General features: G+C 40.3%; 1 protein-coding gene across 2 annotated transcripts in view; it reads right to left on the bottom strand.

The window, feature by feature from the left end:
- CNTNAP5 (contactin associated protein family member 5) overlaps nt 1-25,131 on the bottom strand; it is a 995,558-nt gene that overhangs the window by 360,464 nt on the left and 609,963 nt on the right. For both annotated transcript variants that reach the window (XM_043894748.1, XM_043894749.1), the window contains one exon: nt 19,801-19,907. In XM_043894748.1, coding sequence (XP_043750683.1) covers nt 19,801-19,907 — 107 coding nt within the window. The remainder of the gene's footprint in view (nt 1-19,800; nt 19,908-25,131) is intronic.

The raw sequence follows: 25,131 nt of genomic DNA, 5'->3' as shown, positions 1-25,131 counted from the left end.
ACACACATACACACACACATATACACACACACACATATATATACACACACACATACACACACACACATACATACACACACATACACACACACATATATACACACACACATATACATACACATACACACACACACATACATACACACACACATACACACACACATATATACACACACATATACACACACACATATACACACACACATACACACACACACATATACACACACACACACATATGTATGCATACCAGCCATATATACACATGCAGCTGATTCATTTTGCTGGGCAGTAGAAACATACACAACTTTGTAAAGCAATTATATTCCAGTAAAATTCTTTTTAAAAAGAATCAGCTGCTCTATTTATCCAGAAACACAAACTGTAATACCCACTTATGGGATTCAACTGAGCAAAGAAAAAGGCAACAGCCTGTGTTCCTCCACACATCCCTTACCTTTCCACATGTCCTCAGCTGCCACCAGTCTTTTAGAATCTCATCTTTCAATGAAAATTGAAGTATTGATGCCCGTCTTAACCTGGGATTTTTAAATTCTTGTACTGGGTATATATTTTGTGATAAAAATGAATCATAAGAATGCATCACCCATGAGTGAGAAAATAATCCCAAGAATTCTTACCCAAGATTGAACCCAAAGGCAAGGGAAAATTATGTTCATTAAATAATATTTAAAGCAAGTATATAAGACAAACGTAGAGTTCTGTTTTGATTGCATGAACTGTCACATGTTCAGCACCTTAGTCACATCAGAAGAGCTGATGAGGATAGCACTGTGATGAGTGTTACCATTAAGGTGCTACACAAACCTGCATGATGCCAGGAGATGCCTGAACTGTGTCCAGGAGAGGTGTATCATGCGAAGCAGAAGGGTGATATGTCAGGCAGAAGTGTAACTAGTATAATAAGGGAAGTAAGTCAGACAGAGAAAAACAAATACCGTATGGTATCACTTACAAGTAGAATCTAAAATATGACACAAATGAACTTATCTACTAAACAGAAACAGACTCACAGACATAGAGGACAGATCTGTGGTTGCCAGTGGAGGGAGGGATTGGGAGTTGGGATTAGCAGATGTAAACTAGTACATAGAGAATGGATAAACAAGGTCCTACTGTATAGAACAGAGAACTATATTCAGCACCTGTGATAACCCATAATGGAAAAGTATATGAAAAAGAACATATATATTGTGCATCACTGAAGAATGTATATATATGTGTGTATATATACATATATGTGTATATATATATACATAGACAGATAGATAGAGATATATACTGAATCACTTTGCTGTATACCAGAAGCATAAGCTAGAATCAGGATTTCTGGGAGAAATATTAATAACCTCAGATATGCAGATGACACCACACTTATCCCAGGAAGCAAAGAGGTACTAAAGAACCTCTTGATGAAGGTGAAAGAGGAGAGTAAAAAAAGCTGGCTTAAAACTGAACATTCAAAAAATGAAGATCATGATATCTGCTCCCATCACTTCATCGCAAATAGATGGGGAAACATTGAAACAATTACAGACTTTATTTTCTTGGGCTCATAAATCATGCTGATGGCGACTTGCAGCCATGAAATTAAAAGATGCCTGCTCCTTGGAAGGAAAGCTATGACAAACTTAGACAGCATATTAAAAAGCAGAGATATTATTTTCCCAACAAAAGTCCATATAGTCAAAGCTATGGTTTTTCCAGTGGTCATGTATGGATGTGAGAGTTGGACGATAAAGAAAGCTGAGCGCCGAAGAATTGATGCTTTTGAACTGTGGTGCAGGAAAAGACTCTTGAGAGTCCCTTGGACTGCAAGGAGATAAATCCAGTCAATCCTAAAGGAAATCAGCCTGAATATTCATTGGAAGGACTGATGCTGAAGCTGAAGCTCTAGTACTTTGGCCTCCTGATGTGAAGAGCTGACTCATTGAAAAAGACCCTGATCCTGGCAAATATTGAAGGTAAGAGAAGGGGACGACAGAGAACAAGATCATTGGAGGGTATCACTGACCAAAGGACATGAATTTGAGCAAACTTGAGGAGATGGTGAAGGACAGAGAAGCCTGGCATGCTACAGTCCATGGGGTCTCAAAGAGTCAGACACAACTGAGTGGCCGAACAACAACAGAAGCTAACAACTATAAACTGTAAATCAACTATGCGTGCATGCTGCTAAGTTGCTTCAGCAGTGTCTGAGTCTCTGCAACCCCATGGACTGCAGCCCCCCAGGCTCCTTTGTCCTCGGGATTCTTCAGTCAAGAACACTGGAGTGGGATGTCATGCCCTCCGCCAGGGGATCTTCCCTACTCAGGGATCAAACCCATGTCTCATGTTTCCTGCATTGGTAGGCAGGTTCTTTACCACTAGCACCACCTGGGAAGCCCAAATCAACGAAACCTCACTTTAAACGAAGAAAAAGAAAAGCAGAAGTTACAAGATAGACATTTCTAAACAAAAAGAAAAAAATGGAAGTATAACTAGAATAACTAAATATGGTTAGAGATGAATACAGGTACCGCACTGACAAATGGGCAGACTGGAATAGCCTGTGTTACGTGTAAAATAAGCTGAACTATAGCCCTCATAGCTGTGAAGGTATTTTGTAGATATGAAGAAAGACCATAGTCAGCCAACTCTAAGTAATATAAATTATCCTGAAAAATCTGGATGGACCTGCTTTAGTCAGGTGAACAGCCCTAAGAGCAGAACAGAGGCTTCCCAGGCGGGGAAATCTCGACCAAGAACTGCAGTTTCAGCTCCTGCTCCACATTCCGCCCACCCCTCCCGACTGCCTGCCCTGGGCCGCAGACTTGCCAGACCAGTTCTCCCACTCATATATACCATTTTGTGATAAGAAATCGCTCAATATCTGCCTCCTCCTGGTTCTGTTTCTCCGCTGGGACTTTGCCTGACTGATACCAGCTTTGTTTCTTACCATTATCCCTCTAACCCCAGCTTGCGTGGGTCACTGCCTTCCACCCTGTATTCTCACCGTGCCCGCTTCCTCTGCTGTACAGATCACACTGAGAGACCAGGTTTTGCTCAAATGCAGCACCACCGAGCTCTCCCTCTCGTCCTGTCTCATCTTGCCCTGCATGCCTTGTCCCTGTATTTCTGTCTTTAACTTTATTCAGCTTAGTCTTTGATCCTATACAACCTTGTATTATTTTTTGAGTGGGTAATAGAGTTTTCCTCTCCCATCCACCATTGTTGCTAGTTTTAAAGATCTTGAGAACAGAAATAGAACCTTCAGGTTGCTTTAGTATAATCCTGGTGGGCCCAGAGTGGATACTTGTCTATACATGCCTGATGTAAACATATTTTGTGTGAAGGGTGATCTGAGAAGAGGGGGGATTTACTAGACTTCATGCTAAATGAAAATAAACATCTCAAATAAATCTTAACATAACAGCAGCCAGAATAGATTGTAGAATCATCTATGTTTACTAACTTGGAGACCAATGACAATGATTATACTATAAGAATGAAAAGTATACATATATTGGGTCAGTAGCTTCATCATGTCCAACTCTTTGTGACCCCATGGACTATATAACCCACCAGGCTCCTCTGCCCATGGGATTCTCCAAGCAGGAATACTGGAGTGTGTTGCCATTTCCTTCTCCAATACACATATTAATTATATACAATTATATAACTAAGTTAAAGCACATTCTTGCTCTGATTATTACCTAAGTACTTCCTGGAATCCAGTGATTTCAATAACTGTGACACCATCAACATCTTACTTTATTCTGGGCAACTGAGAAAATGATGTTATGTCCTAAGTTTGCTCAATGTGTTAAGTGCTCAAATGTGTTAAGTTTGCTCAAATTCATGTCCTTTGGTCAGTGATACCCTCCAATGATCTTGTTCTCTGTCGTCCCCTTCTCTTACCTTCAATATTTGCCAGGATCAGGGTCTTTTTCAATGAGTCAGCTCTTCACATCAGAAGGCCAAAGTACTAGAGCTTCAGCTTCAGCATCAATCCTTCCAATGAAGAAAGACATGTAGAAACCGTCCAAGGAGACCTTACCTGGGAGGCTGTCTATGATGGGGTCATTGCAGATACAACAGAGACTAACCACAGAATGTTAGAAGAAGGTAGATTTCATCTTCTAAGAGAAACCTTCTAGCCACCAGAGAAGCAAGATGTATTAATTAACTTGTTTCTGAAGCATCAGCCTGAGGAAGGATGAACGTAACATATGAAAGTGACTTGTACTAAAAGGTCCCTTCCAAACAGAAACCAGTATTTGTTACCAATCTAAACTTTGTCCATAAAAGACCAGAAAAAGCAAAAGTGTAGAGGACTGATGAAGCAGAATAAGTAAACTGAGCGTGTCTTACTTACATACGCACCACACTGGATGTTCTAGATGCAATCTCTTACTTCATCATCAAAAATTCCCAAGACACTGATGATATTATTCCTCCACTTAGAAATGAGCAACCAAGGTTCAGAGAAGTTGGTTAATTTTCCCCAGGTTACTCAGTGAATCATTGCTAAAACCTAGAACTGAACTCAAGCCAGGCTAATTTTCAAAATCAATTTTCTTTTCATACATCTCCATAAGAAGCATTTAAACACATTTATTTTCTACTTCTTTTCACAATCCCCTAGGGATGTTATTGGACCCAAGGCTTTTTTTAAGTAGAAGCATGAGAGCGTGGGTCCTTCCTCAGCCTGTGATCCCCAGTTTGCAAGTTATATTACTATTACTCCATTGAATGCCCATTTAGACCACATGCAGCAATAAAATCAGATGTTAGCAGACAGATTCACTTGCTTCCTCTTCCAGTCATCACAGCCATGGGATCAGAGAGACAGGAGTGAGGGGATGATTGCCAAGGTTTTCATCATCACATTAGCTGCCAGCAGGAAATCTGTGCTGCCAAAATTGACTTTGACAACTCTTCTGTTGACAGACTAATAAACTCAGTTACATGTCCTACTATGACGATGGACAGCTTTATTTTCGTTTTATGTTTTCAACATATATTTACTTATCCAAACATTCCGTTTCAGCTAGTATCTTAAAATCACGCACTCTAACTGTGCTGACAGAAAGATGATTTACTGGCCAGTTTGAGAGCTAACAGGGGACTTGATGTGGGGATCTTTAAGAAATGTGCTTTGAATTCAAAGCAGGAGCCTCAGTTCTTCCATCCAATTAAAAAGGAAGCCTGACAGTTGCCGTGGGGGTATCAGATTGTTTATTGTTTTCTGCTGCCTCTCAATGCAGAAAATATACAACCACGCCTTAAGGAAGTACCAACAAGCTGAAAACCAGAATCCCATTCACTCAGCCCTTGTTTCGTGTGTAGTGTGCCTGACCCGGCGCTCGGTCTCGGGCATGAACACCTGAAGTGCCTGACCTCAAGGAGCCAAAGAAAGACCAAAAAGTCAATTATGGCAGCCGCTTTAGCACATGAAAGTTCCTCAGGCAAAGTGCTAGGGCAGGATAAAGACTGACCTGGAATATCTTTCTGGCTTACTTCACTCTGTATAATGGGCTCCAGTTTCATCCATCTCATTAGAACTGATTCAAATGAAGTAAGCCAGAAAGATAAAGAACATTACAGCATACTAACACATATATATGGAATTTAGAAAGATGGTAACGATAACCCTATATGCAAAACAGAAAAAGAGACACAGAAGTACAGAACAGACTTTTGAACTCTGTGGGAGAAGGTGAGGGTGGGATGTTTCGAAAGAACAGCATGTATATTATCTAGGGTGAAACAGATCACCAGCCCAGGTGGGATGCATGAGACAAGTGCTCGGGCCTGGTGCACTGGGAAGACCCAGAGGAATCGGGTGGAGAGGGAGGTGGGAGGGTGGATCGGGATGGGGAATACGTGTAAATCTATGGCTGATTCATGTCAATGTATGACAAAGCCCACTGAAATGTTGTGAAGTAATTAGCCTCCAACTAATAAAAAAAAAAAAAGAAAGAAAGAAAAAAAAAAAAAGAAATGGATAATAAAAAAATAAAAAAAAAAGAATGACCTGGAATAAAAGTAAGGAAGAAAGTTAAGGGTCTAAAGAAAGGAGTGATACTTGTATAAAATTGTACATAGACTCTACTTCAATAAAAATAAAATAACACATTTGACGAAAAAAAAAAGAATGGAGTGATAAACTACTCAATGTTCTGTGGTAACCTAAATGGGAAGGAAATTCAAAAAAGAGGAGATAGATGTATATGTATAACTGATTCATTTTGCTGTAAGCAGAAAACAACACATTGTAAAACAACTTCACTTCAGTAAAAATTAAAAAGAATCTAAGGCATTTAAGGGATGGATACTCAGTGAGTACCAATATAACTTGACCCATATGGGAATGCAATTGAAACTATTGGGGTTTAGGAGGGTGCCATGTGATGAGAAGTCATACTTACTGGAACTGAGAAGCAGGGATTTTATCTATGAGATAATTGGGATGATATAGGATTTGAAGTTGAGCAGTAACAGACTCAGAATTTCTTTTAGAAAATAAGTTACAAAAAAAAAAAGTGTTAGTCACTCAGTCATGTCTGACTCTTTGCAACTCCACGGACTGCAGCCTTCTAGGCTCCTCTGTCCATGGAATTCTCCAGGCAAGAATATTGGAGTCAGTTAACATGCCCTCCTCCAGGGGATTTTCCCCATACAGGGGTAGAACCCAGGTCTCCTTCATTGCAGGCAGATTCTTTACTGTCTGAGCTGCCAGGGAAGCCCAAGTAACAAAAGTGCTAAATCAACCTCAGAATTTCACTAGTAATTCATGTTTTCTGGGGCACGGTATAACTGGAGAACCTTTCGAAGGATACTCACACTGACAAAGTCGGAGACAATAAGAACATCCAGGTTTGAGCCCTGCTCGCCTTGTCACTGAACATCCTTGGGCTCTCCATCCTAAATTACTCTTGGGCCCTTTCTCTGAATACTTGCTTTGTCCTCATCAAGGTCGCCGTGGGAACAGAATGATGTAAATGTATAGGATGAAGGACTCCGTGAGGAAGGATTAGACTCAGACTTGTCAAAGGGATTCCATGCCCATTGATTCATGAGTTTATTCCAGTTGCAGTAAGGGACAGAATCTATTATTTTCCTCTGTTATAAGGCACAAGGAGGGATCAAATCAGTGAAATTGCTTGCCACAGGTCACAGTGTTACTGCATTACAGAATTTTAATGGATAAAGGGATATTTTCTAAATTTTATCTCTGAATTACATATGCAAAATATGTCCAGAAAATTCAAACTGAGCACACTGAGAAATCTTCTTTCCTGACAATTTAAAGTCCAGCCTCACTCTATTATTCAAAACAGAATTGGTAAAACTATATTACACAATCTCACTTTCTCTCAGTCTCTTATTGCTCATTGCTCTCATTATTCTTTTAGCTGATTCATTCCAAATAAAAATCACAGCAGTTCACCGCAACCACAAGCTTCAGTGGAAGTATGCAAGAGCTTGAAACATCTGAGACCTTCATACCCCTCAAGTTTACATTATTTTTTGCTTTTCAAGATAAAGATGGGCAAATATAATCTGAGCTAGAACATCAGAAAATGGCAAAGGTGAGACATAGAAATTTTACAGTATGATAACAAACTGTTGTGAAGTTTGTTGTGAAGACTTCACACGATGGAAAGTCAACACATTTGTTCCAAGCCATACAACTGGAGCCAATCAAAGCTTCTTTCATAGTGACCATGTATAATCCCTGATAATCAACACTGCACCCCTGAAGAATATAGGTTACAAGAAATATGTGATTTGCCTAAGGTCATTTATGACAGAAAGATTTGACTCAGGCCTCCTGAGCCTAGACTGGGCTTCTTTCTGTGACATTTATCTGTCTATTATAACTTCACCAATGGCAACATATGTGCCAGACTCTAATACCTGTTTAGTAAACTACAATGTAAAAAGTGTTTTATAGCCTTATGATTTGGTAGCATAGGAACACAAATCATTGAACGACTTACATGAAAAATATACCAAAACTTTCACAAACATAATTTTACACATATAACAGATACCATTTAACATGGAAATGTCAGATCCCAAATATTATGCAAGATATTTTTCATCCCTTGCTTCCAATCTATATAGTAACTGTTTAAATGAGGTTTTATTGTTTTAAAGATCAAGCAACTGAGGCTGAAAAATGGTAAATAACTTGTCCAAGACTAAAAAGCTATAAATATAACATAGATCTGTCTGAGGCACAGATGGAAAATGTTTCTTCATATATTAAGTTTAATATGTATCTATCCAGTCCAGATTACTTCTAACTCATGAGATATACCAGAGCTTTCTATTTCTATGGCAATTAGTCTTTTGTTGATTGAAATACATTAGAAATAGATGTACATTTTTCCCATTCAGTGTTCAAAGTAAATATCAATGGTTTCCAAAGAAAGACAACATCAACAATTAAATTATCCCCAGTTAATTATCTACTTTCATATTGGGGATCTTTTGTTGCTTCTAAGGATTTGGAATAAAGTCAAATCTTGTGATTACATTTTTTTGCACATTGTCAAACCGATGTAAGCATTTGAAGTTAGCTTTACCGCAGCTTCAATTAATGAGGGGAAGGGGAGGTGGAGGGAAAGACGGAGAGAAAGAGAAAGGAAAGACCAAATAAAACAACTCACCATGGAGGAAATGACTGTGGGAAACTTAAATCGTTAATGATGTGTTCAAAAGGAAGAGAATCGATCCGAGGTGAATATGCAACCTTCATTCCTCCTCCTGTCTAAGCAGAAGTCTTCGTATCTGTTTGTTTATAATCCTAGCATGTTCCATAAAATATTTAAGCATGCTTTTTATTCCACTTGTGCACGCTAAGTGATTCACTTGTGTCTGACTCTTTGTGATCCTGTGGACTGTACAGCCCACCAAGGTCCTCTGTCCATGGGATCCTCCAGGCAAGAACACTGGAGTGGACTGCCACGCCCTCCTCCAGGGGGTCTTTCGGACCCAGGGACTGAACTCATGTCTCCTATGTCTCCTGTATCGGCAGATGGTTTCTTTACCACCAGCACCAACTGGGAAGCCCCTGTCTTCTACTTAGAGATGTTCGAATGTGATACGGAAATGCTTTTGAATCATTTAAAACTGAGTTCAATCCCACTTCCACCAGCTTTGTGGCTTTAAGCATTAGCACAGATGACCCTATTTCCAAAGTGGAAATACAGACACAGAAGTAGAAAACAAATGGGTGGACATCAAGGGGAGAGAAGGGCGTGGGATGAATTGGGATATTGGGGCTGACATTATACACTACCATGTATAAAATAGTTAACCAATGAGGAACTACTGTGTAGCACAGGAAAGATAGGAAGGTACAATGTCTGTAGGACGTATATTAAGCTAACCTTAAAAATGCACTCTGATATCCTGTAGGTGCAGACAAATGCTGTTTGATTCCACTTATATGAGGTACATAGAACAGTCACATTCATAGAGTCAGAAATACATTGGTAGATGCCAGGGGCCAGAGGGGTAGGGAGGGGGGTGGGGAGTTCATGTTTAATGGGTGCACAGTTTCAGTTTAGGAAAGTGAAGAATTCTAGAGATGGATATTAGTGAGAGTTGCACAACAGTGTTACTGTCCTCAGCATCACGGTACTGTACAGTCAAATATGGCTGAGATGGCGTGTTTTACATTATGCTACTTTTACCACAGTAGTTTTTTTAAATGTTTACATTCATTGATTCTCAGCCAGTAGGGACCAGATATAAACAAACAAACAAACAAAAAATGACAGTTTAGGAAGAAAAATAGGAACTAAATATTTACATTTGATATGGTGGAATTAATGACGTGTGAGTGTGTGGGTGCTAAAGGGGCAAAGAGAAGCAGCATCTAGGAAAGATCTGGCGAGGCTTCATGCAGGAGGGAACAAAGCTGCCGGAGCAGAGAAAGCGTGAGAAGAATCTCTGGTCAGGAGATCGGCACATGTGAAGACCCTGTGGTTTCAAGAAGTCACAGCCCAACAAGCTCAGGGCTAAGGGTGCGACGGCGCCTCAGAGAGTGAGGCGAACTGTGTAAACTGCCCAGGACGCACGTGCGGGACACTCACCAGAAGCGCAGTGAACGCGCTCTCCTGCCCTTAGGCTGTGCCTTGAGTGAAACTCAAACACTGTCGATGCTCATCCTTATTTCAAATCAGCCCTTTGATTCTCACCCTTGAAAAACACTCTCCTAAGACTTCTCTGCCTACCAAGCCCAGTCCTTGTGTTCGGGCCTGGTCACTCCTCCAACAAGCTTTTCACATCAGTTCAGTATCTTCGGATCCCCCTTTTTACAGACTAACAGGCACCTTGCAATCAGACTCAAGCACATGACTGCATGGAATTACTTGTTTATTACAAGATGAAAGATATCAGTCCTTCCTCCTGAAGGAGAGGAAAATCATTGCAATGGCACATACGATTTTGAATCACCTGAATCCTGACAACACTTAGATAGTTAACAAGCAACAAATTCTCCTGAAAAGAGAATACTCCTACAAAGTTGATGGGACTGTAAACTGATGCAGCCAAACAGTAGAACAATATGGAGGTTTTAAAAAAAATGAAAAATAGAGATGTCCAGCTATACCAAAAACGATCCAGCAATACCACTCCTGGGCATATATCTGGACAAAACTCTAATTTGAAAAGACGCATGCACCCCTATGTTCATAGCAGCACTATTTACAATAGCCCAGACATAGAAACAAGCTCAATGTCCATCAACGGGTGAACAGGTAAAGGAGAGGCTGTGCGTGTGTTCAGTTGCACAGTCATGCCTGACTCTTTTGCAACCCACAGACCATAGACCACCAGGTCCTCTGTCCACGGGATTTCCAAGGCAAGAATACTGGAGTGGGATGCCATTTCCTTCTCCACGGGATCTTCCCAAACCAGGGATCGAATCCGCATCCCTTGCATCTCCTGCATTGGTAGGCAGATTCTTTACCATTAGCACCACCTGGGAAGCCCAAAGAAGATGTAGTACATATATACAATGGAATACTCCTCAGCCATAAAAAAGAATGAAATAATGCCATTTGCAGGAACATGGAAGGACCTAGAGATTATCATACTAAGTGAAGCAAACCAAAGACAAATGTTATATGGTATTGTTTATAAGTAGAATATAAAAAATGACACAAATGAACTAATTTACAGAACAGAAACAAATTCACAGACATAGAAAACAAACTTAAGGTTACCCTTTGGTAAGGAAGGAGGAATAAATCAGGAGTTAGGGACTGATACGCACACACTACTGTGCATAAGTAAACAGCAAGGTTCTCCTGTATGGCACAGGGAACCGCAGCCGGATGAGACTGGGCAATGGAGGTGGTATGGCCATAGACATGAACCACATTCAATATGTGGTAATGACCTATAATGGAATAAAGAATCTTATTAAGAATATGTGCATGTGTGTGCATGTGTAACTGAATTACTTTGCTTTGTATCTAAAACTAACACAGCACTGCAAATCAACCATAGTTTAATAAACAATTGATTAGTTAAAAATAAACTTTAAAAAATGGTGTCTTTCTTTCACTTACTGTGTTTTTCTCCAACTTCTTATTTAAACATCCAGCTGGTCATTCAGCTATGACCCTTCACCATGATGGAGAAGTAATCTTGGGAACATCACTTGGATATTTCTGTTTATTATCTATTCTCAGAACACTTCTCTTCTGCTTTTTAGTTTATCACTTTTTCTTATTTCTCCCCCTTTCTTTCCTCACGCTTCCCTCTTTAATTGTGTCTCAGTTGTATGTCTTCTTGAGACCCTTAAAAGTCTTGGAAGTGAAGTTTTACATTGCAGGTACCAGATTTATTGACCAATATCTGATTGACTCCATCTACTCAAAAGGCTTCAACAACTATATACCCAGTGATTCTGACCTTCCCCTTGGACAACCTGGTTCTGGGATATCTAAGTACTGTTGCACTGGGAGCATCGCTCCCGGCAAATACCATGTCCCAAACTGAACTGAAGACGGCGTCTGCAAAGTCTTCCCCTCTGTCTCCACGTCCTCTCTCTGTTCAGAAGATCAGAAACTTTGCATTCGCCAGGCACCAGACTAAATACTTTATGGGGATTCTTTTATCTAATCCTCATGATACTTCCACGAGGCGGCTGGTAGTCTTCGCCACATATCACAATGAGGACATTAAAGCACATGAAGCTCACATAACTTGCCCTAGGTTATACATCTTGTAAGTTGCAGAGCCTGGATTTGACGCAAGGCTGTCAGGCACAGACCAACCTGGGGACTTAGTCACCACATCCTTCATTCATGAAGTCTTCCAAGTTACAAAGCTTAAAGTCATCCTTCTCTCTGCTGTATTTGATTTGATTTGTCTTCAAGTCTGTTTGATCCAATTTTAGATAAGCCTTTCAAGTAGGGTCCCTTCTTCCCAGCTTGTTCTCACCCTCATTATTTGTTGCTCACACAATTGCAAATAGCATTGTGTTTCTTCCTTGCACCCAGCACATACCCGCTTTGTGCCCTGACCCCCGGCATGAAGCTGTCTTCCAACTTCAGTGCCTGCTCCACAATACCATCACAGTTAGAGTCCCAAAAGGAAACTCATAAGTAAAACAACAACAACAAAATAATTATTAGCAGGTTAATTCTCAGTATGAAAGCAAAACCAAAACACCATGGCTGGCTTCGAGGTGCTCAACAGAGAAATAAGCTCCTTTTCAATGAATCACCTGCCTTCTCTTCTGTCTGCGAATCCTGCCTCTCTCTTCCTCCATTTCACCCTAGATTCCAGCTGCCCTAAGCATCTCATCATCCTCTCTGCTGCATGAACTTTCACGTATCTCTGTCTCTTCAACTTGTCCTTTTTCTTTCTCATCCTTCAAGCTTCTGCTCAAGTGTCAATTATTGTGAAAACTTTCTCGCCTCCCCCAGAGAGGGACAGTGCCCTCACCCCAGTAACTCCCCATTACTGTGTGCACCTATCTGATTTATCTGTTTGTGTGTGCAGCAAACAGCAAATATCTATGCTGGGGACTTCGAGAAGATTCAGACACTATCCTGTCTTTAATGGAGTTTCCATTTCCAGAAAAAAATTATCTTTTTTTCTGTTTAACTGTCTCAACAATTACGTGATATGCCCTTCATATTACAAATTCCTTGAATATGGTTAGTATAATATAAGCAAGACCAGTTCTTCCCTAAAGGACTTTATCATCACCACAGAGGAGTTAATGTGAATAAAAATTGTGACACCAACGGTGGTGGTTAGTATCATAAAATGAAGCAGGGTGTGGACTCAATGATTCATTACTGTTTTGTTTTGTTTTTTCTTTCTCTTCTATGTTAGATATGTAGTTACATCTTGGAACACTTGCCGTTGGCATTCAGAGTTAAGCATGGAGATGAATTTTCTTTAGATCTTATTAGAAAACATGAAGAATACTAGAATATGAGTTGATCTGAGCTAAGAGATATGAGTCCTGCTTGTAAGTAAAACTCCTATTAGCAGAACCCCCTACCCTCTTCCAACCTTTTGTTTCAACTGTGAAATATCATGTAGTGAGAGGCCCATTTACCTACTGCTAAAGCAGCTAAAGTGTTATCCTTCTGTAATGACTACCTTAGAGGCTGATAGCCAGATGACTTGATATGCTCCCAATCAATATCTGGCTATTGATTGCCCAAAGGGAGAGGCACTACATCAAGCTTGCGAGAGGAAGAAAGCTGACATCCTCTTGCCAAGCTGAAAAGTGAACACTAGAGGTATTGTTAAGATGTCAGAGAGGCTACGCAGTGAAACAGGATTAGCAAAGGCCGAGAAGGCGTAGAGAGACCCTGCAAAGGGGCCATGTGAATGTGGTCAGACAAAAGTGCTGAGAAGATCAAGGATGGCCCCACTCATTAGGCAACATAAGGAAGATGAGAAGTAAGTACTTGGATCACTTACTGAGTCTGCTTAATATGAGAGTAATTGTCCATTGTGTGGTCACTGACATCAGATGTGTTTTAAAAAGGTACTTATTGTTGAATGGTTAAATACAATTCTGTGGGGACAATCTTATTCCTATTGTAATTCACCTAAAAAACCCTCTTTTTCTTCCATCTAGGATTCATCATGAGAGTCAATAATAATTTCCGTTTCAGTATACAAATATTTTAGTAAAAACACATGCAAAATGGTTTTATAACATATAGTAAACAATTCTGGTTTAGAAGATGAAATAAGATATCTCAAAAAATAGTGATAAGAGTATAAACTGTAGCAAGATTTTAGAAAAAATAGGTTGAAATATGAATCAAGACCTTTAAAATGATTCATCATCTTTGACTCAAGAATGCTACTCTTATGCCAGTTCAAGAAAACAAAAAAAAAATGTGAGGTTAAAATTTATTAGGCACAAAAAAGTCCACTGTGGAGTTGGTTATAATAATAAATATTCAGAAACAATACAGGGCTAATCACCCCCCACCCCCAAAAAAGATTAAAATGGCTGAATAAAAACAAAGTCATTAAATAGGCTATTTATTATATAGTCATTAAAGTGGTATTTATAGATACTGCAATAACATGTGAAAAGCTTTGGTAATAAAGGGAAGTGATCTCAGATTTCCCCTAGGGGAAAGTGCTTTATAGGAACACCATTTGGGCTTTAGCAATGAATGAAAACAGCTATTTATTTTCCCTTTCTCAAGCCAACAAATAAATACATTGTCACAAATCACAGTTTATATATATATTCTACCATCACATCTTGGCTCTTGCCAATCTGTTTTCAATAGGCTTCCCTCATCCTTGTATTTAGTTTAATTTGAGCTGTCTTTCAAGTGCTAACTTATCCTATTTCCTTCCAGAATGATTTCATTATTATTCTAGAACATAAAACTGTTCTCACCTCTAAGTCTTCTAGAGCTGAATTTTCTATTTGGTATCATGATGTTCTACTGGGTGTCAAGCAATATTAAGGACATCATGAATGTCCCATCACTAAGTTCAAATAAAGAGGTTTTCAAAATGTCTTATTGTTTGAGAAAAGAAATAAGATATAGGATCTGTCTTACATCCCAGTCAGAGTACCTCCATTTCAGCCCCAGATCCTTCATTTGCTATAAATAGCTCTGTCACCGTGAGCGACACTTCTGGGCTGCAGTGTGCACCTCTATAGAATGAAGATAATAACGATATCCATCTCCCTTTATTGTTGCATTGTAGATTGATCTATGTATTAAGCTCCCATAACCAAATTTCATTTTAATCTTAACTTGGATTCATAATACATCATGACAGACCTATATTAATACATTGAGTACTCAGTAATTTGGCTTCAATTACACAACCTTCTAAACTTGGACGTTTTAGAAAACCAATAACCATGGTAACTGTCTCTGGTGACTGGAAGATCTGATCAGTGGGTGGGCTGCCAAGACTTAATCTGGATTGAACGCATTTGAGTCAGTTCTGATGAGGGGGGTGAACCTAGAACCCGTTATACAGAGTGAAGTGAGTCAGGAAGAGAAAGATAAATATTGTATTCTAACACATATATGGACTCTAGGAGAAGGGAACTGAAGGACTCATTTACAGCACACCACTGGATAAACAGACATGGAGAATACATGGACATGGGGACAGGGGAGGAGAGGGTGAGTCTAGGGAAAGAGTAACGTGGAAACTTACATTACCATATGTAAAACAGATAGCCAACAGGAATTTGCTGTGTGTCTCAGAAAACTCAAACAAGGACTCTGTATCAACCTAGAGGGTGGGATGGGGAGGGAGATGGGAGGAGGGTTCAGAAGGGAGGGTATATATGTATACCTATGGCTGATTCGTGTTTGACAGAAAACAACAAAATTCTCTAAAGCAATTATCCTTCAATAAAAAATAAATTTAAAAATAAATCTGGACTGAAAATACTATGTCACTTCCAGTCATCCTTCTGGTGAATAGTATACAACTCTGGGGATAAAACTGCTAACCAAAACAACTTACAGAGATAATAATGTTTACTGTCAGTTTATTGGACAAATGTTGATCTCACATTTCCTCCTCCTATGGGGACCCTGCCACAGATGGGGAAGGACATGTCCATATACTTATCAACTCTTCTTAAGCAGGAAGTTTTGAACAAAGTGTGTTTGAAAAGTCACAAAATTTGCATGCCCAAGTTCTTTATGCTTCATCAGATGAAGAGGAAAGAAAACTGAAATGGAATCATGACATATCTACTTGTAATACTACGCCTACTATGCTTAAAGACTTTGAGAATTCCCATTGTGCCATTCCTTAGAGTTCATCATGCCCTCCATTAAGCCAGATCCCTCTGTTAGACACAAAACTAGACAGAAAGAAGCAAATTCTCTCTGTCCTAAGTCAGCCGTATTGATTCACATTTACTGGGATGCACCAAGAATGAGGAAACCAAGCTAACCCTGAAGAGAATGAAAAGACAAAAGACCAGTAGTCAAGAAATTATGTTTTTAATATCATTAGAAATGTTTTTAACATGCGAAGGTCTTTCATCACATTTCAGAACATTTCAAAAATGTTCTGATTATGCGTGACCATTTCAAGAAAATGAACCCCTGTTGAGCAAGGACATTACTATTTCCACATGAGCAGGGTTGTGAAGTGGTTTGTTTTGCTTTTACCTGTCTCCTGTATTTTACCAGATCTCATTTCTGATGTGCCTCATTCAGAGCACATGCTTTATGAAGACAGAAAAGCATGGCTTGATTTACTCAATCAACTCAAATCTGACTCAAAACAGTGCTCCTCACCCAGTTGGAGGAAGAAGAGGGATTAGTCAGAGGAGGAAAGTTCTTAAAATGAACAGACATCCAAGGTATGTGTGCAAATCTCACAGCCACCCAGGCACCTCTGATCTGCCCTGGCTGGGGGCCCAGAGGGGAAGAATGCATTTAATAGCATTACAGCCAATGGTATAGACACTGAGCAATGTTACAGAAAGGAAGATTGGAAGGTGTTTAAAAGAAGGAATGGTATTTTTAAGGCTTGATATGTTCAGTTTCCTGCTCATCAACTTTGACAGTGTTCCTTTGAAAATCAGCACTTCACTTCCATCGACTTTCAAGTTCACACTACTTTTATAAAGTTGGAAATCTATTTTTAGCCTGATAGATGGATACATTTAAAGGAGGAGAACATCTTTAGAGATGGACTTACAAAATATTGCTGAAAGTGAACAGAATAACCTTTAAAAATCTTAGGAATCTTACCCTGTGACTTGGCAGATACTTGGATAGTTTTGACTTAAGTCTTCAGGCTCATCTCATCTCACTATTAACTTGATGGCCATTTGACTGCCTCTGAGTTTCTCACAGCAGCACTTCAGTACAGACTGGACAGTCTTGTATGTGTCCTATAACGTGTCTGTACAATTACAGTCTTTTCTTTAGGGATGAGTTTCTGGAACCAGACTCATCATTTATAGATTTTGTATTTATTGAGAATCTCAAATAAAATCTTGCAATTTTAGCCTTAAAATGGTCTCCAAGATTTTGGTGCACACTCCATCATGTCCAACTCTTTGTGATCCCATGGACTGTAGCTCACCAGGCTTCTCTGTCCATGCAATTTTTCAGGCAAGAATACTGGAGTGGGTTGCCATTTCCTACTCCAGGGGATCTTCCTGACCCAGGGATCAAACCCACTTCTCCTGCATCTCCTGCATGGGCAGGCAGATTCTTAACTACTGAGTCTCCAGGGAAGCCTCTCTACTACACTTGATCTTGGCCAAAAGGCTGAGAAGCAAGTTAGTTCGCTTTCCCTTACAGGATCCATGAGAAAACTGAACTCTGGAGTGTTAAAATTATCTTCTTGTTCAAGTGCAAGAGCTTGGTCCAATTTAAATCTAATCTCTCTCAGTCCAGTGTCCATTATTCCAGATATCTGAACAGAAAGTTTTAAGAAAGTTATATCATTATAAATCCAGGCAGTACTTTTCTCTTTCACAACTAACAGCAATGACATCATCCCACGATGGCCACTGGGCTACTTCTTCTCTGATTTGCTTATACTCCTCTATGACCATCACTGGTGAATATTCAACTCCAAGGTATAAAAGAGGCCACAGAATGACTGGGGGGTCTTAAAGGATGAGAGCACCGATGCTGTTCATCCTGGACCGGAGTCTGATTCTAGTCCAGCTGGCAATTACCTTTCCCTTTCTGCATCCTGTGTGCCATCCCAGGAAAAGCAGAGGCTTAAGGAACACTAGTATGACTTAGCAGCAGCAGCAGCAGCAGTGAGATCAGGCCCTGAGGGATACTCCCCTTGTAGTCCTGAGAAGAGCTCCAGCCTTGGCTTGGCTCTTACATTATTCTAGAAGGCCCTTCTCCCATGCTTCTACCTTCTAAGTCAATTTCAAAGTCCATATTTTCTGTGAAGTCTCCCACAACTGTAGCCAGCACTTGCCAGTCATGCGTGTGTACTCAGCCACGTCCAACTCTTTGTAACCTGCCTGTTGCCTGCCAGTGTCCTCTTTCCATGGGACTTTCCCCACAAGAATACAGAAGAGGGTTGCCATCTCCTCCTCCAGGGGGTCTTTCCGACCTAGGGATCAAATCTGCGATTCCTATATCTTCTTCATGGGCAGGCAGATTCTTTGCCACTGACCACCAGGGAATTCCCCTTCCAATCATATCTTTGTCAGTTAAACTTTCATTCATGTCATACAGCTTACAAATAATCCTCCAAATGCCAAACCTTCTCTATTTCAACATGTGTTTTTTATTATAACCCTGACGAGAATATAAAATGATGGGCGTCAGGACTGATGTTCTCCCTTTCTTTTTTCCTCCTCACTCCTTCTTTGCGTGCCCAGCCTCCTCAGTTTCTGCTTCCTTTCTTACTATTTACTGTCAGCATTCTCCAGCTATCCCCAAATAATTGCAGATTCAGTTTCCTTTTTCTTTTTTCTTGTCTACCACATCCCTACTACAGGATCAGCTCAAACCTTCCATCTGAAGCCTCCCCATCATGGGCATGCAGACAGTGTCAGTACTCATCAGCAACCTGCGAGTTCTGTTGCCTCAGATCCCATGGTAAGATGAGACCTCCTTCCCTCTTGACGTTAGGTACCCACATGACTTTGCTTGGCCAATGGGATATGAGCAGAAGTAATGTTTGGCACTCCCAGGGATCAAACCAGCACCCCTTCAGTAAAACCATGGAGTCTTAATCACTAAATTGCCAGGGAAGTCCCAGGTAAAAGCTTTTAAAAGCACATGTTTCCTTGGGCTTCCTTCTTCCTGCCGTAGCATTATTCCCGATGATGAAGTCTCTGTCAGCCTCCCAGAAGGAGAATGCCTTTGGAGGAGTTGGTCCCCTGTAGACCTGTGCTGTGTAGGTAACATAGGCATGACTCAGCTGCTTATTACTTAGGCCACTGAGATGCAGGTTCCTTACTGCACAGCCTAACTTAGCCCGTTAGACAAGGCAGTTGACTTCATGGATCACCTTTATATGCCTTCAGCACCTTGACTTGTCTCTGGCTCAACAATCACCCCCCTTTCTGTCTGTCTTCATGGTAAACCTTGGGCTCCAGAATGACACGGCTTTGTACCAGAGCATCCTCCGTGCTCTGCACAGCGCTGGCATAGACTCGCCTCTCAGGGAACACACGACGAGTGAAGGGATACAAAGTGCCCACCCTGCGTTGACCGTGTTCATATTCCGACACTCTCCCTGGCACTCCTGGATTCTGCCCTAGAATGGGGGGCCCTGGGGAACCCCAAGCCTACTCACAGTCATGGCAGGTGGCCCCGACGTAGCCTGTGCCGCTGCAGTTACAGTAGAAGGCCGTCCAGGACTGGGAGCAGCTTCCTCCGTGCTCGCAGTGGTTTGGCAAGCACCTAGTGGGAGACGGAGCAAAGTCAAATCAAGTGAACCAAGTCAATGCAAATAAGGGGGAGGGATGTCGTACATTCAGCTAAACGAGTCAGAGGTGAGAGTCAGTCGGCTACACTACTATAGCTAAGTGAGACTTGAACATGTGAACCTAAGACAACAATTTCACCACAGAAGTAGGGTCCTTCACAGTGCCCGGTTCTACTGGCAAAAGGACGGCTCAGAGCTGATTTAGGCAATTAAATGAAGCATTTCAACACTGGGGCACATTTTCATTGACTTAAAGTTAATTTGAAATAGTCAGAATTTGTAAGGGTTTTCATTTGCCATAGAATAAAGTGGACAAAGATTGTAATTTTGCATTTTGGAAAGGTTTTACATGTTTAAAGGTAAGGGGAAAGGGGCAGATAATTGAGGTCATAATCCTCCTGCTTCTCTTTTGGGTGACAGACAGAAACCTATTTTAAAATACTCATGAAATTTGAATAGATGCTACATGTTCAGTTAACATACAAGGAAACTCTATAATTATTAAAAGACCCAATAACACCCTTAAAATGAGGCCTTAACTACTTATATCAAAAATAGTATGATCATTTTGAAAAATATTTTCACCATACACTTTAAAAACTTTCTGAAACACCCATGTAATTTGACCCAGCAATCACACTCAGATGGCTCTTTCTTAAGGATGTATTTAAAAATATAAAAACTATATGTACTAATTGTCATTATTCACAATGATATGATGAATCCCTGTACTTTTCCTACATAAGATTTCTTAGGAAAGTTGCCACAATTTAATATTAACAGGCTATCAAAAAGTCACTAGCAGAAGGATTATAACAGACAGGGACTAAATTAAGTAGAAATTCAAGATATGAAGCACAGCCACAGTGAAATAAAGCAAACACTTTATATTGAAAAAATAACTAGAAGGATGAATGTTAAGTACCACTTGGTTAATGGGAGTGAAGGCAACATTCATTCCTTCTGGACAAAGCCCCAGCTCAGCCATTTATACATGGTGTCTGTAGGTAATTCTCTTCAACTCTTACATACATATTTTAAATTCTCTATACTGCAGCCACTGTTGTTATTAAAAAATAACCAGGCAAGTTCTCAACATGTGTAACAAATAAAATTAAAAGCAAAAGCCATGATAAACACTGAAATGTTTGAAAACAATCTTTATGGGAAGAGTAGTCTCACGAATTTCACCAGGGACAGGACACAAACGGTGAAATTACAGAAATGGTATAATAAACAAAAGGACTCACTGTGGAGCATCTAAGAATGTGGGGCAAGAAAAATTAAGATGACTTACCCTAAATGTCCTATATAAGTACAAAAACTCCCAGCAATGACCATTTCAAAGCCAAGAAACTCACATTCCTGCCTATGTTCAGACATATTATTAGAAATTTTCTGCTCCCTACAGCAAACACACAATTGTGCCACTAGGGTTTGTGTTTGGGAAAAGCTTATTGATAACTCCATAGTACCCAGCCATGGCTTAGAAACAGGGGGAAAAAGGGAGGGAATGGGATGCAATAATTTTGCTCTAGAACATGATCACAAAATCTAACCAATCAACAAATAAACCAAAAACTGGGCCCTTGACTACTCCAAATTCTACCCTCCCTCTGGGTCCCATACTCCCAGTTAGCTAGAAAAGAAAAGAAAGTATTGTTGCTCAAGACTGGCACACGTTTCTGCCACCAGCCCCACTAACCTTGTGCCGTGGGGAATTTAAACTTGAAGCATCAATGTCGTCATGAACCAAAGCCGCGCGAGAGCCTCCGCCCTGGCTGCGCCCTGACGGAGAGCCTGAAGGCCTCCCTGCCTCCACAAGTTTTCCTTTGCATCCCAGAGCCTCCTCATTTCTGAACACTGCTGCTCTTCAGGGTGACTTTCTCTAGATCTGTCCCCTCTAAAACGCTCACATTATTCCATGACATCTCTACAGCGGCTCCAACCCAGCCCTTCCTACTCGCCTCCCCCAATCACACACACTCACTCACACACAGTCAGCGTCCGTGAGTGACAAACAATGGTACTACTGCTCCTCTCCCTCTGCCAACAAGAAGGTAATTGCTTTAAAGACGGAAAGCTGAGCAAAACCAGATCAGTAGATATTTACCCTATAGTTCTGGTTTTGGCACCAAGAAAGTTTAGATCAGCCCCTTTTTTGATGACTGAAGCGAAAAAGAAAAAACTCAGAAGCTCTCATTGGCCATGTTTTCAGCCATGAGAAGAAAGCTTATCTGCAGTGAAAGAGAGAGAGAGAAAAATGCTAAGTTTCAGAATGCAGAAGAAAAGAGAGGAGAGCATCCTGACAATGGTCAGTGGTGTATCCCTGTTGTTTCAAAGATTAGGCTGAATCCCTGACCTTTCTGAGGGTCTGGCTGCTTTAACCTAGCTTAGATTCTGTGAGACAACCCAAGATCTTTCTAGGAAAACCCCAATTTTAGTCAGGCTAGCTTGAGTTGGGACTCTCACATTTCCAGCTAACAACCTTAACTTTTTATAAAACCACATCCTATAAATACAAACAGAAATGGGAACACATTTTTCCTTATAATTTTACACTTTAAATATTTTTAAAACTCAGGATTTCCAGGCTACCCTGGGCACTAGGGAGAGAGATCTTATGGGAAACTGTAAGAACAACCAGGTTACTTTGAACATATGCAAAAAGCCTCACACAGACCTCGTGGGGTGTGAGTGTGAGTGTGTGTGCACACATGCACGCACGCTCAGTTGTGCCTCACTCTTTGCAACCCCATGGACTATAGCCCGTCAGACTCCTCTGTCCATGGAATTTTCCAGGCAGGAATAGTGGAATGGGTTGCCATTTCCTTCTCCCGGGATCTCCCCCCCCTCGCCCAGGGATTGAACCCACATCTATGCTGGCAGCAGGCTCTTTACTCCTGCACCACATGGGAATCCCCTCAGACTTCGTATTGCAGCATTAATAAACCCAATTTACCAACAAATATTTAGGCTAGAAATTCATTTGCTTATGGTCACTCAAAACTGATGTATTTCTGAGAGGGAAAGGAAAAAATCTAAAATTCCTAGAACAAGCAAGAAAATGAATGAATGCTTACAGGGCTGCCTTTGAGCTTGGTTCATTTTGGTTCAACACACACGGTGATTAGAAAAACCCATCTGTAAAGCAGACGTGCAAAATAAAAGAGGTGTGACCCCGACTGGTCATTAAAGGGCAGCTCAGGAGTGCGATCTGCTTGTTCTTTAATCGGTTCATCTTAACCGGTGTTTTGTTTCTTCTTGTCTCTACTTGGCATACACTGAGCACTTAAGACGTGAACCCAGAAAGAGGTCAATGTGGAACTACGGACGTGAAAAGAACTCATTAAATGTGAGGACAATCTTAGGTGTAAGGTGCTGAATTCAAATTGCTAATAATCATTCTGAGTAGCTACCTTCTAAAATCCTAATGATATTTCATATACAGCTGAATCGCATGGATGTGCCTTCCGGTAGGGTACGATGTTTAACACAGCTTTCAGCATGAACACAACTGTTGATGTCATACTCTTTGGAAGCCCAAAGAAGCATCAAGATGTGTGCCAGTAGAGTCTGAAGTCAGGCAGGTTGATTCCTCCAGTTCCATTCTTCTTTCTCAAGATTACTTTGGCTATTTGAGGTTTTTTGTATTTCCATACAAATTGTGAAATTATTTGTTCTAGTTCTGTGAAAAATACCGTTGGTAGCTTGATAGGGATTGCACTGAATCTATAGATTGCTTTGGGTAGAATAGCCATTTTGACAATATTGATTCTTCCAATCCATGAGCATGGTATGTTTCTCCATCTGTTTGTGTCCTCTTTGATTTCTTTCATCAGTGTTTTATAGTTTTCTATGTATAGGTCTTTTGTTTCTTTAGGTAGATATATTCTTAAGTATTTTATTCTTTTTGTTGCAATGGTGAATGGTATTGTTTCCTTAATTTCTCTTTCTGTTTTTTCATTGTTAGTATATAGGAATGCAAGGGATTTTTGTGTGTTAATTTTATATCCTGCAACTTTACTATATTCATTGATTAGCTCTAGTAATTTTCTGGAAGAGTCTTTAGGGTTTTCTATGTAGAGGATCATGTCGTCTGCAAACAGTGAGAGTTTCACTTCTTCTTTTCCTATGTGGATTCCTTTTACTTCTTTTTCTGCTCTGATTGCTGTGGCCAAAACTTCCAACACTATGTTGAATAGTAGTGGTGAGAGTGGGCACCCTTGTCTTGTTCCTGATTTCAGGGGAAATGCTTTCAATTTTTCACCATTGAGGGTGATGCTTGCTGTGGGTTTGTCATATATAGCTTTTATTATGTTGAGGAATGTTCCTTCTATTCCTGCTTTCTGGAGAGTTTTAATCATGAATGGGTGTTGAATTTTGTCAAAGGCTTTCTCTGCATCTATTGAGATAATCATATGGTTTTTATCTTTCAATTTGTTAATGTGGTGTATTACATTGATTGATTTGCGGATATTAAAGAATCCTTGCATTCCTGGGATAAAGCCCACTTGGTCGTGGTGTATGATTTTTTTAATATGTTGTTGGATTCTGTTTGCTAGAATTTTGTTAAGGATTTTTGCATCTATGTTCATCAGTGATATTGGCCTGTAGTTTTCTTTTTTTGTGGCATCTTTGTCTGGCTTTGGAATTAGGGTGATGGTGGCCTCATAGAATGAGTTTGGAAGTTTACCTTCCTCTGCAATTTTCTGGAAGAGTTTGAGTAAGACAGGTATTAGCTCTTCTCTAAATTTTTGGTAGAATTCAGCTGTGAAGCCATCTGGTCCTGGGCTTTTGTTTGCTGGTAGATTTTTGATTACAGTTTCGATCTACAAAGCCACAGTCATCAAGACAGTATGGTACTGGCACAAAGACAGAAATATAGATCAATGGAACAGAATAGAAAGCCCAGAGATAAATCCACGAACCTATGGACACCTTATCTTTGACAAAGGAGGCAAGGATACACAATGGAAAAAAGACAACCTCTTTAACAAGTGGTGCTGGGAAAGCTGGTCAACCACTTGTAAAAGAATGAAACTAGAACACTTTCTAACACCATACACAAAAATAAACTCAAAATGGATTAAAGATCTAAATGTAAGGCCAGAAACTATAAAACTCCTAGAGGAGAACATAGGCAAAACACTCTCTGACATAAATCACAGCAAGATCCTCTATGACCCACCTCCTAGA

Source organism: Cervus elaphus, chromosome 33, assembly GCF_910594005.1.
Source record: "Cervus elaphus chromosome 33, mCerEla1.1, whole genome shotgun sequence".
Lineage (NCBI taxonomy): Eukaryota > Metazoa > Chordata > Mammalia > Artiodactyla > Cervidae > Cervus > Cervus elaphus.
This window is presented reverse-complemented; position numbering and strand designations above follow the sequence as displayed.